An 18,017-nucleotide genomic window follows, 5' to 3' on the forward strand; every position below is an offset into this window, starting at 1 on the left:
GCGAAACTGAAGCGTTATATATATTCTGATGGGGTTTACACAGTGTCAATGTGTTTTCAACGTGGAAGCATCACAAACTTTTGTTTTGCCACGGTGCTTATTTTCTGCAGCAATCCAAAGTCCCACGGAACAATCCCACAATTGTAATAAACCAAAACGTTCCTTTAACCCATTTGACTGAGCTTAGCAGTAAGTGAGCCAGCTGTTGCACAGATTAATCCAGGGGAGTGAACGCAAATCCCTACAAAAGCACAGGCTGCCCACCAGGGACAGTTTGGAATTATACCTGCTCATTATCCAGGCTTCTAATTTAAGCACAAAAACAACACTCGAGGCCAGGACGACTCAGACTGTTTGTAAATGTGAAGCAAATGTCACTCCCAATTTCAAAAGCCCCCCCATGCTGTATTTTAAACTGAGCCTTTTGTCCCGTGACTTGTTAACCCTTTGCAACAGATAAGCTGGGTGAGTCACCTCCGCCACACAGGTGGTGATTGGCTCACGTCTTATCTTTCACTTTTTTTATTTCCAGTCAATCATTTGCAGACATTAACCACTGATATGAACACACACACACACACACACACACAGTAGTCGTAGTTGTGGGTGAGCACTGGCAAGGGAAACACAGGAAACAGTCGATCACTCTCCTGTAAATGATTGATCAACCATCCGGAGCCAGTCTTTCTTGTGGCAGTGCTTTTGGGCGTCAGGTCATGTATGTAACGCAGACATTGTCCATTCTGATGACCTGTCAAACGTGTTGGAACTGAAAACATCAACAACGGCTGCATTCCATTCAGGTGTAGCCAGGCACTCTGGTATTCTGTGTGCTGGCTTACCAACATCTTGTGGCACACGTTAGTCAGGGCTTTGCAATATGCCCCTAAAAAACTAAATCTGTATTATTATTTTTTTCAATCTTGAAGACATTTCATAATATAAATCTCTCTTTTTTTTTTTTTTTTTCCCTTTAGAATGCAGGAACATTTTGTTGTTGATTGAACATTTAGGCTTTCATGTGCAAAAACAGTTGAGCAGTTGAACGTGGTAGGAACAGACTGAACACGGTAGAATCTGCACACGGTTCCGCGGTTCTCACCTTTCATAATCTGACGTCATACCTCGTCGGCCAACACAAACGGGGCTCAAGTCAGTTTCACCACGAGATAGCCAGAGCCAGCTAGCCACCCGCGACAGTCCTGTGAACTCTACGGCAGGTGTGCAGATGCCGCAACCTGCCAACGCGTCACAGTTGATATCGTGACTCGAGCCAAGTTAGCCAGCTGTCCTTGCGTCACGCTTTGACTGAAAATAACCTCCTTGTGCACGTTGCAATACGTTGGTTTTCAGAATGTAGTTCTGTCTGCACTTTCCCTGCCGTGACGAAGTGGAACTTGCCTGCATAAGAAGAAAAGATTTTGGTGACCTTCTGACATTTACGGTTCTGGTATTTGTTCTATGAAGCTCTTGTTATTTCCGTGAACTTGATGGACCTCGATGTATTTTTTCGGTGAACCCCTGACCTTTTTGACCTGTCAGGCCTCCGATTGGCATACATTTGTGGAGAGAATACATGTTCCCCATCGGAAATTACATTTGAAATGGACTTGGTCTGTGGTGCCAACCCTGCGATTAAACTTTTTAGTTCTTGTAAATTCAAGGTTCTTACTTGGAATCCACATTAAAAAAACGCGACTGAGGCGTTCAGTTCGTTCCTCAGCGACTCTGACCTTCGCTCGGCCGACAGCAAATAGTAATGTATACTAAGTTAAGATTATTAAATATAAATGATGGATTATTAAATGTAATGGTTGTGATAATAAATTACTTTGTATATTTATGTATTTATATAAATTGTATTGATTTATGCTATTCTTATTATAAATAACAACTACACTAATAATCAATAATAATTCTGTTGTTATTGTCATATTGTGATAAGAATCGCACATGAAGAACGATGCGTTTAATTTTTAACTTAATAGATTTGAAAATTATAAGATTTTGTTGTAGTAAAGCATAATTTTTCTTATGGAGTTTGTAACATGGGACTTGCAAACACGCATTTGTATTTTCTTACACCCTCACGCAGATCTGAAATGGAGATGACAAACAGGTAGGATGATGGTTTAACAGAGGCGAAAGAGTCTGTTTCTGTGAACTCTGCAGTTATGTAATACCTCTGGATGATGCAGCACTGCAGTCTAAAGGGATGTCCCTGTCATAGCTGCCGGATGAATATTTCATGAAAAGAGAGCTCTCTTGTATTTCTCAAATTCTGTTGCCTTACATTCAGACTTACAGTCATGCTCCCGGTCTGATTATGAGGTGCGGTGGCACGGAGACCTCAAATACGAAGCGATCAGCAAACATCTACCACCTGCTGCCTTTCATCTCCCGAGTCTGTGTTCAAAGTGAATTCGGAATTTTGCGGAGGTTGTTCCAGAACATCTGCAGGCGTCCCTTTTTTTTACTCTTTTTTTAATCAGAGTGGAAGACGTTTTATTGCGGCTCTAATTGGTACCTGGGAAGACAGAACTCTAGAGCTAGGTCAACCTCAGCTAAACACTGCAGCACAGAAAAAGGTGTCCTCTACTTCCCATGTCATGTCACCCAGTCACCGGACTGAAAGCAGAAGTAAGAACTGTCCTTGGATCGTGGATGTTATGGATTTAAGAAACTGTACTTATCGTGCTTCTCTATGAAGTATGAAGTCGTCGCTGTTTGTTTCTCAAATTTGATTGTAATAAAGCATCCTTTTCCAAATGGCAAGAAAATGGCTCAAAATGAAAATATTAGGTCCTTTTAAATCAAGCTCATTTTTCAGAAGTTGGAAACCACACAACTATTGGAACATCATAAAATAGATTGCTCAAGCTTTTCCTTTTTTCTCTCCCTTTACCACAAAGTAAATGTATAATGTGATTGGATAGCTGACTCAGAGGACCCTGACACATCTTGTCTCATTAATTTAGCTACTAGATGATCTCTAGGTCTGTCTGGTGCACTTTGAGAGCAAAATTAAGAGTCTAGATCTATGAAGAACCTGTGCTCTTGATATATATATATATATATAGAAAAAACTTAAGTCCATGTCCACATGTTGTGTGGGCTTCACCCCGGCCTCACCCTATTTGACTGAGGCCAAACAATTGGCTTCAGCTATTGAATGAACCAGGGTGGCCCGGAGCTCAGAGGGCTGCGCCTATACTCATAGAACCTGGAGTTACCAGAGGGAGAGCGCACAGACCAATCACGTTATCGAATAAATGCTAACGTAATAATAATGATTAGCTAACATAGCTAGCTATGCGGATATGTCAGTCAACACAAGCAAGGAGACTAATAGCTAACATTGTTATTTAGTATTAACATTATGTAACTAGCAAATGTTAGATTAATGTTGATTATTAATGTAACTTATGCAGCAACGTTATCTGTTTGCTGTCACACATTGGTAATGATGAAACTGTGTTTGGACCAGTGGGTTACTGCAGTGGATACTGTAACGTTAGCTAACGTTACCTCAAACGATGTCCTCAAAGTGTCCCGGATGCAGCAGAGCTTGAAATAGAGTCATTATTGGAAGGGTAAAAATATTTACGTTTCATTATGAAACTGTGGCCTAATTAGCTAGACCGTGACGGCCTGCTAATTAATGGGAAACACCGGGACATGAATAACATTATTGTTCCTAATCAGTCCATCTTTATGCAGATGATACAATTTTATATGCCCTGGGCTCCTACTAAACCCAGACTCTTAACTCATCTTCGGTCTGCTTTCCAATTATCACTTCTTAATGATAAACTTGTTTTTTTAAAACTTGTTTTAAATGCAGATTAGATCAAGTATATGGTATTCTCCACATCCACCAGTGTCTTGGACTATCCTGCCATTAAAACTGTAAACGGCGCCCTCATCACTCTTTCTGAGTCATACAAATAGACTCAAACATTTAAAATCAAACTAGGATTTCTGTATAGAATTTATGGGTCTTTTCTTAACCGTAAAACTATTTAGAGTCAGCTTTAATGTCTGTACTTGATTACGGAGATATTCTGTACTGTCACGCTGCCCCATTGGCTAAACTCAATGTACCATTGTGTATTACCCTAATAATTATATTAACTTATACTCATCGCTGCTTTCTGTATCACAAAGTTGGATGGACTGACAAGAAGAAATATCATCTCATAATATTTATCTATAACGCTCTATGGTTAAAGCTGCCAAACTACCTCATTTAAATCTTGTAACAACAGTATGCAATCTAATAATGAATATTCCATACATGCGCACTAATCGTGGTAGAACTAGTTTGGACTGCAAACTGCCCTCAAGCGAGACTCATTCATTCCACTTGGAGATTTAGAAGCTTTATTATCTGATGTTTTTCATGACTCTCGTAACTATTTTTTACTAGTTCTCCGTCGATTGTGGTTTTCTGGCCTGGTTTCGTATACTGTTCATGTGGTTGTCTGATTGTGAATGTTTCTTTGTTCTCGGGTCTCTCTTAAAAAAACAAAAAAAGACTCCCTGATTAAATAAACTTTGTGATATGAGATGTACCTCCTTCAGCTTTTCACTTTGTTTGTGGAAAGATACTCTAGAAGAGCCGTAGTGAACGAAATGCATACTGTGCGTCTGATATCCGTTAATCCTCCCTTTGAGGGAATACACGACTATTAACTCGTGTGCTTTGGTTGGGATTTACAAAGCAAAGAGACACTGACGCCACAAACCCCACACAAGGCATTGTCTGTCTAGTTTTTTTTTTTTTCTTTAATAGAAGGGTTCATTTATAGCCTACGGAGAGCTAATTGCCACTTATATTTGCTTGCTCCCTCCGTGCCCTCCCCCCTCCCCCTTTTCTCTGATGGAATGGAACGTCATAAAAGAGATGCCATGCTGAATGCATGCGTTCACGTACCAGTGACAAAGCTGCTGCAGCCGTGTGGACTTCTGTTTGCATGGCAAACAAATGAGACCAACCTAGAGCACTCAAAGTCAGGGAGGGCTTGTCTCGGACAAAGTCAGACATGAACGGGAGGGAGTTAAAGACTAATATCTATATCTACTAATATCTATTAATATCACATTTGTTTGGCCTCAGAACACTCCCACTTGATTTTGGACAATGTGTTGCGCACATTGTGTGCTGGCAGCCACTCAGGCAAGTTGACTTTAACTGAAAGAGGGGGAAAAAAACAACTACTCTGGAGCAGTGCCGGCTTAACAGTAGTGCTGCACCTGCACCTGCACCCTGCGCCTGTGCAACGTCACAAATGGTCCGAGTTTTGTCAACTGGTTTTAGATTTCCTGTTCGGCTGCGTTCAGGCCGAATGCGGTAAACAAGGTTCTTCTTCTTGGCATGGGTGTTCCTTCCGGTCTGAATCAGCCTACCACCGCAGCGTGACGTTGGGTCGCGTTTCTCCAAAACTTGAAACACGCTACCCTCATGCAAAACGAATGTTAGTCTTGTTTTAGTCATCAGAAACACAACATATTTCTGCATACTTTGAGGTGCAGGAACAATTCAAATGTTAAATTCTTACATCCTTTTCTACTTGCTATATAATTTTACTACTAATACTTCAACAATTTATTACAACAGGAGTGAAAACAATCGGCGGCTTGGCATCTAGCTTTTCCAGCCACGTATTTCAGCTGTTAGCTTCTTCAGGCAACGCAGTTCGGCTTCCAATTCTGGCAATGCATTTCACGTTTCTGCATTTTCAGCAATACTTTGCGATTTATTTCAGCCCTCAGCATTCACAGACATTTCCAGCGGGAAAAGCATTTTCTGGTTAAATATAGATTTAGTTGCAGGTATAGTCTTGGTTCATAGTGTGTTTGTCCAATGTCTCATCTTTGTCATAGAAAAAAAGGGTACTTTCGCGAATGTGCTTGGCCATGGTTTGCATTAACTAAATGAACATGAGTCACATTTATGTGGTAACAGCAGTGTTTCTGAAAGGTCTAGGATGTTCGATCATAGATTGACATGATGTCATTTTAAAAGCAAACATTTTCTTTATTTTGTCACTGTATCCTCGAAAAACCATAAACCATATGGCTTGCATAGGTAAAAGTGACTGTTATCTACGGTACAACCTGGTTTCTGGAGATGATTTTGACAGTTTAAAGATCTGCGGAGTTGTTCCCAGGCCCTACCTCTCTTCACGGTTCCAAGTCTCGGCTCGATCCAAGTTATGAAAAGTGGATTTTGAACGAATTTCAGAAGGCTTGCTGGTAGTCCTGGTGGCGAGGAGAAGCCCCATTAATAAAGCCCCACTCAGGACTCGCATGAAGGCCCGGGGCGGCCCTGCACACAGGCACAATATCATTAGCGGAGTTGGCTCTGTTGGGTTTGAACTTCCAGAGTCCCTGGCTCAAAGCCAAACCAGACTTAGCGCTTGCTGGTTTCAAGACCTAAGCACTAAATCACTGTTTGACACATTCAAACTGTTGCAACTGGGTAATATGTCCCAGATACACTCAACGTACTGCTCTCACTGTTAATTCTCACTGTCGTATGATACCATAAGATTGTCATTTGTTTCCACTTTATTACAGGTGCGTTTACTAAAGCTCAGTAAACGAGCCTCTAGTTCATTCTTTGGTAACGCGGAGACGTTCATGCAAAGGAGTTAACATGAATAAGGGTTAAAGAAATGGGAAAATGTGAGAGAGTGGTAATGGTGGCTCATTTTCATGAACAAGAATGGAGGTTCTGTGTTCGTCTCTCGGCGCAGCAATTGGTTTGTTCTTTTTCAGATTCAAGATAAATCTGCGGGTGATTAACGGGGGGGGGGGGCAGAAGAAGTTCTACACAAATATATATTATGTTTTTTTTTCTACATCCTATCATGTTTTTTATGAAATATTGCATAATTGGAAGTTCAAACAGTTAGTGAAAATGAAACAATCTGAGAAGTTTCGAGGGGAAACTGCTGAGAACTCATAGACAAAACTGATAAATGTAGTGGAGTTAAAAGTACAACAGCATGAAATGAAAATACTCAAGTAAAGTGCATAGTGGCACAGTGGTTAGCACTGTCGCGTGGGGGTTCGACCCCCCCCCCAACCCCATCCATGTCGAAGTGTCCTTGAGCAAGACACTGAACTCTTAAGTTGCCCCCTGATGGAGGCCCAGCACCTTGCGTGGCAGCTCGGTCGCCATTGATGAGGAGCACTTTGAGAACCGTTAAGGTTCTATGTAAGTGAAGTCCATTTAAAGTACTTACTTTCTTTCACTCGGAGGATCTATAAGAAGGAGCGCTGGAGCCGTTCTAGAAGCTCATATTGGAGCAACGCAGTAACTTGACACTTTATGTTTATCGTTCCTTTGGCACCCGTTTGTATATGTAAAGATACTAAAGCACATTCAGCAGTCTTTCTATGTACACTGGTGCTGTTTGTTGGAGTTGTTATTGCTCAAGTAGGACAGTCGGTTAATGTGCATAAAACCGTAGACTTGAGGAAAAGTGGTGAAGGCGTGCATAATACAAGTTAGTATCCGATGAGGTGGTATATACGGCGGTATCATTAGGAATCATCTTCCCCCTGCTGGGCCTCAGAATAAATGATCACAGGGAAGTAATGCCAACCCCCCCACCCTCCCACCCTTTTTTACAGGATTTCTTTTCTACTCTGAGTCTAGCTGAAGAAATGATGATCCCAGATCCGCCGCAGTACATGCAAGCACTTTATTTGCCTTTTTTGCACAGCTGACATTTTCCATATTACATTAACGACACCCTTTTTTTGCTAGTAATTACGTAATTAGTCACCGTATGTGTGTGTGTGGGGGGGGGGGCAGACTTGTGAAATAAAACTCGCCACAGCTTTAAAAGAAGCCTGTTATGTGCAGTAAAACGTAATGGCGTCAGCTGATGTCATTTTTTCCCAGGTGTGTCATCCAAAGCGGAGCTCTGGTCTCTGTTAGGGAAGCGAAGTGCAAAGTGCACGGCGTCTTAAGCAGCGTTTGAGTGAGTGTTTGGCGCTTTTATGAAAGATTAGGTCACAGCATCCGGACTCGCTACCTCCTCATGAATGCACCATATTGTAAGCTCAAGTGATTTATTTTATGCGAGTGGCCAAGAGAGTATAGTCATTTTACCTCTCATCGAGGGTATGCTGTTCTTAGCCAGTCACAGCTTTATTTCTTCCACACTATGCTCATGGGTTTTTCTTTTGTTTTTGTTGAGTTAGAAACAGAACAAGACACTTCCCGGCCCCAGAATGCAGCATACAGTACCTAGGCTCAGGTGCCTAGAACCTGGGCTAGGCTCTAACCCTAACCCTAACCCTACAGAGGATGGTTCCTAATGATTCTGAAGACCTTTCGTCGAGCACCGTGATTAGGTCAAACTTTGCCCTATATGTAATGTAATCAGGTGCAGCCGTCAACATTTGTAAGTAACTAGAATTAAGAGCATGTAAAAGTCACAGATTCTGTTGCGCGCTAGTCACGTCATACCCTACCTCACTTTACCGGTCATCATAGCCTGTCTCGACTACTTGCACCCGACTACATGTCCTGTATACTTACATTTATACCAAAACTATTCCGAGACTGTTGAAAAATAGAATTGTTTTCGTTGTTGTACTCTTGCACCTTATGTGTAGTTGAGTCATTCTTTTTTTTTTTTGCACCGGCAGCCAGGAGAAACACAATTTTTGTTTTTCAGAAATATTAACTTCATAAAAAACAAACAAACACAGATGCCATGTTCGTGTCATATCAGAGCAACTGCAATCGACGGTTTCCAACTTGTTAATAGTGTGTCCATATCGGCGTGCTCAGACTCTGACTTTATCTCCAACTTGCTGAACGCGCTGAATAATGCGGAAACCAAGCAAGAGTAGATGCCTCATGTCAGTGACAAGTGTGTCGATCAAGGTCATTTAGCTCTAACTTCGTAGATGTAGTGTTAAATTGCCAATCATACAGTCGTCATGTAAGTTGTCTGATAACGTGAACACTCGCAAGTGGGCAAAAGTGACGTGAATCTGGATATTTTTCCAACCAGGAACTGGGTCCATGCCATGAGTCATTTGGCTGTATCACACTGTGGTCTGTTGAAAGCTTGCAACCGATAACTAACCCGCCAACATTGTGATCATCATCCTGTCATCCTGTGTCTGCTCTGACAGAGATTCATGCGTTGAAGTCTCAGCTACGCCTCTTGAATGCTAACCCCCGACTCCAGCCTTCTCTGACAACAGTGGGGGTAAATTCTCTGCGTTTTGAGGCGTTTCCCTGTGAGGCAGCACTAGACACGGGACAGACTGCTAACCCTAACCCCCCCCCCCCCCCACGCCCTTACCCGCCCCATGATGAAGAGCAATCAATGTCATTCCAGCAGCCAAAGCTCTCATTACCCTCGGTGTGTATAATGCACAGTTAGCCCCAGTGCCCCCCCCCCAGTGAGCCATACTGGACATAAAGATGAATAGCAGCTGACTTTGCTACTATGGTAACCCCTTCCAGAGTTCCTCCCACTCTCTCTAGTTGCCCCCCTCCCCCCATATGTATGCTTCCTGTGCTCTGGTGCAGCACAGTCAGTCTGGACTAAGCAGACCAAAGCTCCTTCAGGAGGGCAGAGAAATTAATGGAATTTCCCAAGAAGGTCCACAGTAAACATGCTGCAGCCCCCCTCCCCTCCCAATCCAGGAAAAGTAAAAATGCTGCACCATTTCCACCCCCCCATGTATTTACATGTACAGGGTTGCCATTCAAATGCAAAAACACCACGTACAATGATTTCAGGTTGTTCCTTTTATGTGCATTTTCAAGTGTTTTATTTTATATGCTGAAGTAAAGAAATGCTTCCCAGAATCCACCTCCAGAAAGCAAAAGCCGAACAGAAACAGCATATTGGCAAACAAGCCTATGACTTTATGGATATGAATGTGTGTATAATGTATACGGGGGAATCATCTTTTTATTGCATCGTAAGATTTATTCCTTTATCCAAAGTTATTGCTCTGTGCGTTTCTGCCCCACGCACCCTGTTAGCTTCGCTGGGACAAACTGACAGCAGCTTTGTCATTCTCGGCGGTGCGCGCAGTTTGGATGACTTCACGAAATTCCCACCATAGCTCCGCCCCCCAAATTCAACGGAATGGAAGCACCTGTTGCGGGTGTGCAGGCCCCCTAAACTGTCCTGTTTTGAAGTATGGGTATCTTGTTTCTTTAATTGTCCTTAAAATCCTCATTGATTGGACTAGATGGACTGGATTTTGTTTCTGTCCGGATGTTTGATCTCAGAGTGTAAAAGATGGATAGATAAGATTGTAGATTGTAGGTGTGTGTGTGTGTGTGTGTGTGTGTGTGTGTGTGTGTTTGTGCCCACTGTTTCCCCATGCTGTTTCTTTGCCATGGTGATGCGCCTCTGGCAGTCCGGTGATTCACGCTGGCTCTTGAGACTCCCTGATGAGAACTGTTGGCCCTGTCTTCAGTTTCCTGATGACTGAAATCTTTTCTTTCATTTTTCTCTCTCTCTGTCTCTCTCTCTCTCTCTGTCTGTGTGTTGCAGTCGAACGAGAGGTGGTTCAGAAGAGGACCTTCACTCGGTGGATGAACCTGCACTTAGAAAAGGTTTGTTGACACAGAGGAGAAGCGGTAATCATGGCCTCCACACACGGTTATTACACAGCCGCTCACACCGAGCTCTCATTTGTCTAGTACCCTGGGTGCGACGAGACAATATCTTTCTTTTTATTGGCCACTCCACCCAAAACCCAGGGTAGCTCCACCTTCACCGCAGACTGTATCACGAGGCTGAGAATGTCCCACGCCACGCTCAGGTTCTCCATCTCGCCCTCTGAATTATACATGTGGTGGTGTGGGACTGTCTGTGCGCCGCATTAAAGTTTCATTAGGCTGTAAAGTGTTAATCCGAGAGGCAGTGGAGATGGGAGGTATGGCGAGCTCAAGGTGGTCGTTTCCCCCCCCCACCACACTGCCCAGCTAGCTGCTGTATGTGAACAGTGGCTGGGTGGATGAGCCCCCAACCCCACCCCCCACCCTCCTCTGCTGCTAGTGCTTTGGGCCAAATGCTCTGTGGTAACCAATGAGAATCCTGTCAACGAATGGGACTATAAACATGGGAGGTATGGAGGCCCAAAGGGGACAAATAAACTGTGACTGATAAATTAGAAATATGCAAATCGCCATCATGTAAAAAAACTATTTTGTCAGAACAATAAATACATGAATAAAGGAATATATAGAAAACCAGAGAAAAACCCCTAACCCAAAGTCCCCCACACCTGTGATTAAGTCTTGAAATGTTCCTGTCTCTGCTCCCTGTGCACAAAACAGAAAGTCTGCAATTACTGCTCATTTTCTGGCTTCATCAATTGATTGTTTTGTTTATAAAAATGTCAGAAAACAGTGAAAACTGCCCAGCATAGAGTCCCATGTGACGTCTTCAAATGTCTCGTTTTGTCCGACCAACAGTCCAGAAGCAGCAAAGCTGGAACCAGAGAATTGTAACAGCTTAAGGACAGCAGGACAGAGACCAAAAAAAAATCTTACTTTTAAAGCAGGCAGTCATACACATTAGATCAGTCCAATTTAGGCAAACAAACCAGGCTAAGTCCAAAAACCAGACAGGCAAACACTAAGAAATTGCTGGAAAGCGATGAACACGCTAGGGAGAACAAAGACAATCAAACGCAAGGGAGCAGTATATATAAGGAGTATATAACGGGGGTTGACTGAGGGCAAGACCCGGGGGGGGGCAGGTAAGTGGATACGGGCTGTGGATCATCAGGGGCTGGAGAAACACAAGGGCAGGGACTGAAACAACAGGGGAGGTTAATGTCAAAATAAAACAGGAAGCACGACGGGCAAAGACTATTAACGGGTGTTAATTGACTAATCATTTTGTCTACTAGAAAGTCAGCAGAGGGTAGAAAAGTACAGTATCAGTCAATTGGATTGGATTCGACACAGCGAGCTCCAGCAGAGCCTTGCGTCACCCTGTTTACTAAATGTTTACACTGATGCGCCGTGTTGCTATGGGAACTGTAGTTTCACTCCTGAGCCTATCTGTCCTTTCTGGTTTCAACCAGGGGTGAGTGAGGGTGAGGGTGAGGGTGAGGGGGGGAGGGGGGGTGTCTGAGCATCTGATCAAATCTTTGTTTTGTCTCAAACAATGAGCCTCTCTCTTCTCTTACTCACTGCTTTGGCACTGCGTCAAATCTCTGACCCACTAATTGACAATCATACATTTGTCTTCTGTCATCTTGGAAAGTTCCAGTCACTTTACCCCCCCCACCCCGCCACCGTTCACCCATTCACCATGTTCAGACAAGTTCACAAATGCCTGAGTTAGTGATCACTTGTTGCGACAACAGGGCTAAATGTTGGCTCGGGCAGTGCAACGCTGTGCGGCAACCAAATTTCACGGCATGAACATCTCCAACGTTTTTTATTTGATTTAGAAAGTAGGCTCTACCCATGTGTCCTTATTGTTACTGAAGGCATACAGCAGAGTGTGCGTTGACTTTTCAGTGAGTTCTTAAAAATAGAAAGAAAAAAAAGCGCTGATTGGAGAACTGTTCAGTGCCATTCAGTGTGTTGAATGAAAGCTCACGAGTGGGGTTTAGAGGAGTGCTGGCCCAGTGTTGAATTTTAAACGCTGATCACGGCCTTTATGTTCTCTGTAGAACAGATCACTCGAAAAGTTACGTAATCTCCACACGTTCCCAGTTCGTGACACTTAATAACCTATTTGCGTGCCTTGATTTGAGCATTTGGAAATGAGCTCCCTGTATAGCAGTTTTCATGCAGGTTCGAAATGGTGTACCCGTGCACGAGGGCTTCAAAGGAAACAATGCATGAGTATGTTGGGGTTCAGTATCGCTGTGTTGACTGTTTTTTTTTTTTTTAAGGACCAGTTCCCACCAGAATTTAAAATTGCAAACTTTTTACGATTCACTTACTGAGGCGAAGTAAACCCATGTAGTGTCTAGCCGTCCTGACAGCTTTTACCTTTGAGGGAACAGAGAGCTCGAGAGTCCGAAAAAGGAAGAAGCTATCGTAGCTTATTAGCCGCGCGTCTCTATCCTCCCCTGTCAAAGTTGCTGTACGCCGCCCCACAAATGAGGCACACGCAGTTATGAGACAGGAGTTGGTGATATATGTCTTTTTGACTTAACCGTATGAACTCATTAGCAGCCAAAGCTAAAGAGCTTGCTAACTGTAAGTTAGAGAGCTTTTTTTTCTCCCCCCATCTTCAATAGCTCTTTATTGAATGAAATGATGTACATTACTAACAACAAGTTGTCAGGGTGGATTAAACGGGCCCGTACAGAAAAAATATTTACACTGACTGGAGCTTGCATGTTCCTGGCTTGCTAGCTTGTTAGCTATAGGTCGTCTTCATTTAAAAGACGTGACATAATGACACCTCCCGGTCCGCAGCTTATTTGGCTGCACTGTAAACTGATACACTGAATGTTCTTCCTCTGCTGCATTTTTGACAGAGTAGCTGCTGTCCAGCCAGCAGTCAATATATGTATCATTTCAAACGGTACTCTCCAGGGCCTGTATTATTAAAACCCAGTTGCTGTTAACAACAGTAACCACGGGACTACTGAACAGGACTGAAATCTGAAGGATAACTCGTTTCATATCTTTCTGTTTATATGCATTCACTGCACATAGCCTTGGCAGTAATGCCTGTGGCCTCATTTACAAACACACACACAAGAGTGTCTCTGTCGGCCGGATCACAAATGTGACCGCATCCATTTTAGATTTCCTGGGTTACATGCAAATGGGCATCGCACTACTCCAGCCCAGTTTCCTGTAGTTTTAATGAGGTAGGGATAACAACTAGCTATGTATGCATCGTTAAGAGTTGAATGCATTTGCACTTTTCCAACATCTGGGTAGAATGCAGTCGGATTATAGTCCATCTTGAGTGCATCTTTTTATTAAAAAAAATGGTAAAAAAAAAACAATGTTCAATCATTAAAATAGAAAAAAAAAGACCATTTTTTGTTGATCTACTAATCGATTGATTGACTAATTCTCACCTCTCTCTCTCTCTCTCTCTCTCTCTCTCTCTCTCTTCACCTCCACTCTTTCTTTCCTTCCATCTCCAGTGTGATCCGCCCATTAAGGTCAATGACCTTTTCCGGGACATACAGGATGGACACATCCTCATGGCCCTGCTGGAGGAGCTCTCCGGCTGCAAGCTGGTCAGACTCTCACGCTTTGTTTTTAGTGCCAGACAGTGTTATGTATGGTAATCACTTTGACAGTACTGGTAGTGAGAGGAGTTAGCAGTTTTTTTTATACAATTCACTAATACATTTCTCGTTCTAAATGATCTTCCAGCTTCATGGTTTCAAGAAGTCCTCCCATCGTATTTTCAGACTCAACAACATCGCCAAGGTCCTGTCTTTCCTGGAGGAGAGAAACGTGAGTACCACAACAGGTAGCATGAAGCTACCTACTACTTGTTGATTGGCTGAACTGTTAACATAGGCCTGGGCGATATATATACCGTTCAATCTTTTTTCTCCTGGTCTCTATTGAAACAAACAAGAATTATTAATAATTATCGATGTCGACTGAAATTAAACCTTTTTATCATGATCACCTAGCCCTGTGTTAACGCATACATACGTGTGTCCTCAGGTAAAGCTGGTCAGTATTGATGCAGCTGATGTTGCCGATGGAAACTCCTCCATCATCCTGGGACTCATCTGGAACATCATCCTTTTCTTCCAGGTAATCTCATCTTCTCTGCCAATTTCGTTTTATCCACCCTCTCATTTAATACCTCTTCATCCACTCTCATCTGCACTTTGAATTCCCGTCTCCCCTCCCTTCCTTGGCTTCTCTTTTCACTCAAAATGAGGTCAAGCGTAAGTATAAAGTATCTACTTCACAGCCTGTGGACTTTCCATTCACAAAAGCCCATCAAAGTGCAGCTCGCCGGGTAGTTTATGTAATCCACCCTGCGGTTCAATGCTTTGGACAGACACCATTAAGAAACAATTATCTCTGCAGTTCACGCAGACTGCCCCTCTCATTCACTGCCAGGTCTGAGCTGGGATGAATGGTAATAATGAGCAAAACACACTGAGCTTCTTTGATGGCCTTTGACAGAGGTTTGCTCCTGAAACTGCTCAGAGGAACTGATGATTAACTTCACCAGTAATAGCTACTGTAAGCTTCAGTTAACCCCGACAATTCAGCTGTTTCCCGAGTTCGGCCACTGACTCTCTCAGCTTCAAAAGTGATCGTTGGTTTTGCCCATTAATACCAAAGAATGAGAACATGTTCACTGATAAATGCGGAGTTGCTAATGATATCGTACTTTGACCAAGAAAGTTCATTCTTGACCTTGGAAAGAGTAGTTTGACAAAATTGTTTGTTTACTATTAACTGTTAACTTACTTGCTTTCATTTTTATTTCATCTTTCTTTCTTTTTTATGCATTTTCCATGGCACCTGCGTGTATATTCTGTTCCACGCCAGTATCCAAAAAAGCCTACTAAAGAGGCGGGCACGCCACAAAGTGACATTCGCTCCTCCATGTCGAAAGCTTGGTGAATTACTGTAGCTGGCAAGCTAACACACTAGCCGGCCCGGCTGGACTTCATTTAGGGTCCTAGTGGCCTGGGGAGTAGAAATTCCTCAGTATTTGAGGGTATACCTGGAATCTCAAGTGTTTGAGATGCAGAGTGAGGTGTTTAATCCCTTGAGTTTTGTGTCGAATCTGGAAGGAACTATGGTGTTAAATGCTGAACTGTAGTCAATGAACAGCAATCTCACATAGCCTCGTTTCTTGTCCAGGTGAGACAGGGTGGTGTGGAGGATGTGTGCCATGGTGTCTTCCGTTGATCTGTTTGGATGGTAGGCAAACTATAGTGGGTCCAGTGTGCTAGGTAGTGAGGAGCAGATGTAATCCCTGTCCAGCCTGTCATTCGGACAGGACTGGTCTGGTTTTCTTGGTGGACTTCTGGGTATGACGGACTGAGCCAGGGAGAGGTTGAATATCATTAGGGTTGGGGACAGAACACCGGAACTAGTTGGTCAGCACATAGTCTGAGGAACCGCCCACTGATACCGTCTGGTCTTGCTGCTTTCTTGGTGAACGTTTGAAGGCCCTCCCGACATCATGCTCAGAAGGGATCTCACACATCATTCACTTGGTGTGTAAGACATTGCGTGATAGCACACATGAAAAATAACATAATTTTGGCCAGCTGGCTTGCAATACACATCCCAAGTTTATTATGCAGGCTTTTGAATTCTAAATTTGTAGTCTTTAAGTCTTGGCACCATCAAGGGCTATTTTCTCTGACTTTAGAAAAGCTCCTCTGGAGCCTCAGAATACATTACACAACGGTTTTCACATGCTGAGTGGGACTGACCATGATGAGTAAACTGATCTTTAAGTGTAATATTTTTGTTCTCTGAGGTCTAACAACATATTCCGCACTGGACAGATCCGCTGAGTGTTTTAAGAGCATTACTGACCTGTTTGTTGTCTTTTCACAGATTTTTTAGCCAGAACAGATTCTGCCTTATACCTGGGATAGTTTCTGTCCAGTCGGTCTTACACTCTGTTGAAAGTAACCCACTAAGCAGTTCTTGGGTTGCTGATAACTTCTAATTATTAATATTCAGCAAATTGTATGTTCGTGTGTCAGCATAAAACACTTGGGTAAGTCTGCTGGAGAGATGAATTTGATACCCAACAACTGAACTGACTGGTAAAACAGTCGAATATAATCAAGGGGAATATAATCCAACTCTCTGTCTCCTTCCAGATTAAGGAGCTTACAGGGAACATCAGGAGCCAGTTCCCCTCCTCCTCCAGTCTGTCGTCCATCCCCACTAGCTCAGACTCTGACACGTCCTACTGCAGCACGCCATCAGACGAGAGACAGTCGGCGTCCATGGCCATGCGAGAGCACAGCAAGGCCATCAAGAAACTGCTGCAGTGGGTACAGAAGCGGACACGCAAGTGAGTGTGGTCTGCCATTTTCAATAAAGATTGATTCATGAAATCTTAGAAGTCTGAGCATGCGCTGCCTCACCAGAACAGTAAGAAGGGACAAGCAATAATTTACTGGCTCCATTGGTGTAAAACTTTTTGTTTGATGGTGGTTCTGGACTGACCCTGACCATATGTCCTGTCATAGGTATGGTGTGGCAGCGCACGACTTTGGGAAGAGCTGGACGAGTGGTCTGGCCTTCCTGGCGGTCATTAAGTCCATTGACCCCAGCCTGGTGGACATGAGGAAGGCACTGCTTAGGACCGCCAGGGAGAATCTGGAGGATGCCTTCAGGATAGCCCACTACAGCCTGGGTATCCCACGCCTACTGGAGCCTGAAGGTAACAAGACCAGTATTTCCACCACAGCAACAACAAAAAAAATCACTAAAGAAAACAACATTCCACCATCAATATGATCCACTTCCTTAATACATAGCGCTTTTGTTTGACCAGCATTGGTCCTGCCCTCGGTTTTATGGGCACTAGTTGGGCACAGATAACACAAATTAGAGTAAAATAATTAGCTTAACCAGGCCATTCCAGCCCAGTTATACAGCCCATTTGCGTGTGTGCCACGAAAACTAGGTAGCAGAGTAAGCAGCCCAAGATTGGTAGTCTCAATGCATGGAAACAGCCTTATAGTGATTCCCTTCTTGTGCTTCTATGTAAAACCAGGATGAGGTAGTAATCAAGTCTGCTAAAACACCCAATGCTAGCTAAGTGTCATAGCTTCCTGCATATTGCTGCACAGTGTTTCTTTGAGATGCAACTTGCAGTCCAGGTAGCTTCTAACTAACTTGCCAGAATATGCTGTGGTTTGTATTCATAGCAAAAAAATATATATATAATTGCCATTGCCATTGTCATAGCAAAAAAGTCTCCCAGTCACTATTTTCCACTGGAATTTTATGGCTATATTATGTTTTTTCCCCTCTTAAACATTAAAAATGAAAAAATCTGTTGAAATGAGCT

At 43.2% G+C, this 18,017-nt stretch overlaps 1 protein-coding gene across 1 annotated transcript in view; it reads left to right on the plus strand.

Moving 5' to 3' along the window:
* The window catches only part of clmna (calmin a), a 39,482-nt gene that overhangs the window by 13,156 nt on the left and 8,309 nt on the right, over positions 1 to 18,017 (plus strand). The window contains exons 2-7 of the mRNA XM_070920988.1: positions 10,551 to 10,612; positions 14,134 to 14,229; positions 14,369 to 14,452; positions 14,672 to 14,764; positions 16,816 to 17,012; positions 17,191 to 17,384. Coding sequence (XP_070777089.1) covers positions 10,551 to 10,612; positions 14,134 to 14,229; positions 14,369 to 14,452; positions 14,672 to 14,764; positions 16,816 to 17,012; positions 17,191 to 17,384 — 726 coding nt within the window. The remainder of the gene's footprint in view (positions 1 to 10,550; positions 10,613 to 14,133; positions 14,230 to 14,368; positions 14,453 to 14,671; positions 14,765 to 16,815; positions 17,013 to 17,190; positions 17,385 to 18,017) is intronic.

Source organism: Enoplosus armatus, chromosome 15, assembly GCF_043641665.1.
Source record: "Enoplosus armatus isolate fEnoArm2 chromosome 15, fEnoArm2.hap1, whole genome shotgun sequence".
Classification (NCBI taxonomy): Eukaryota; Metazoa; Chordata; class Actinopteri; order Centrarchiformes; family Enoplosidae; genus Enoplosus; species Enoplosus armatus.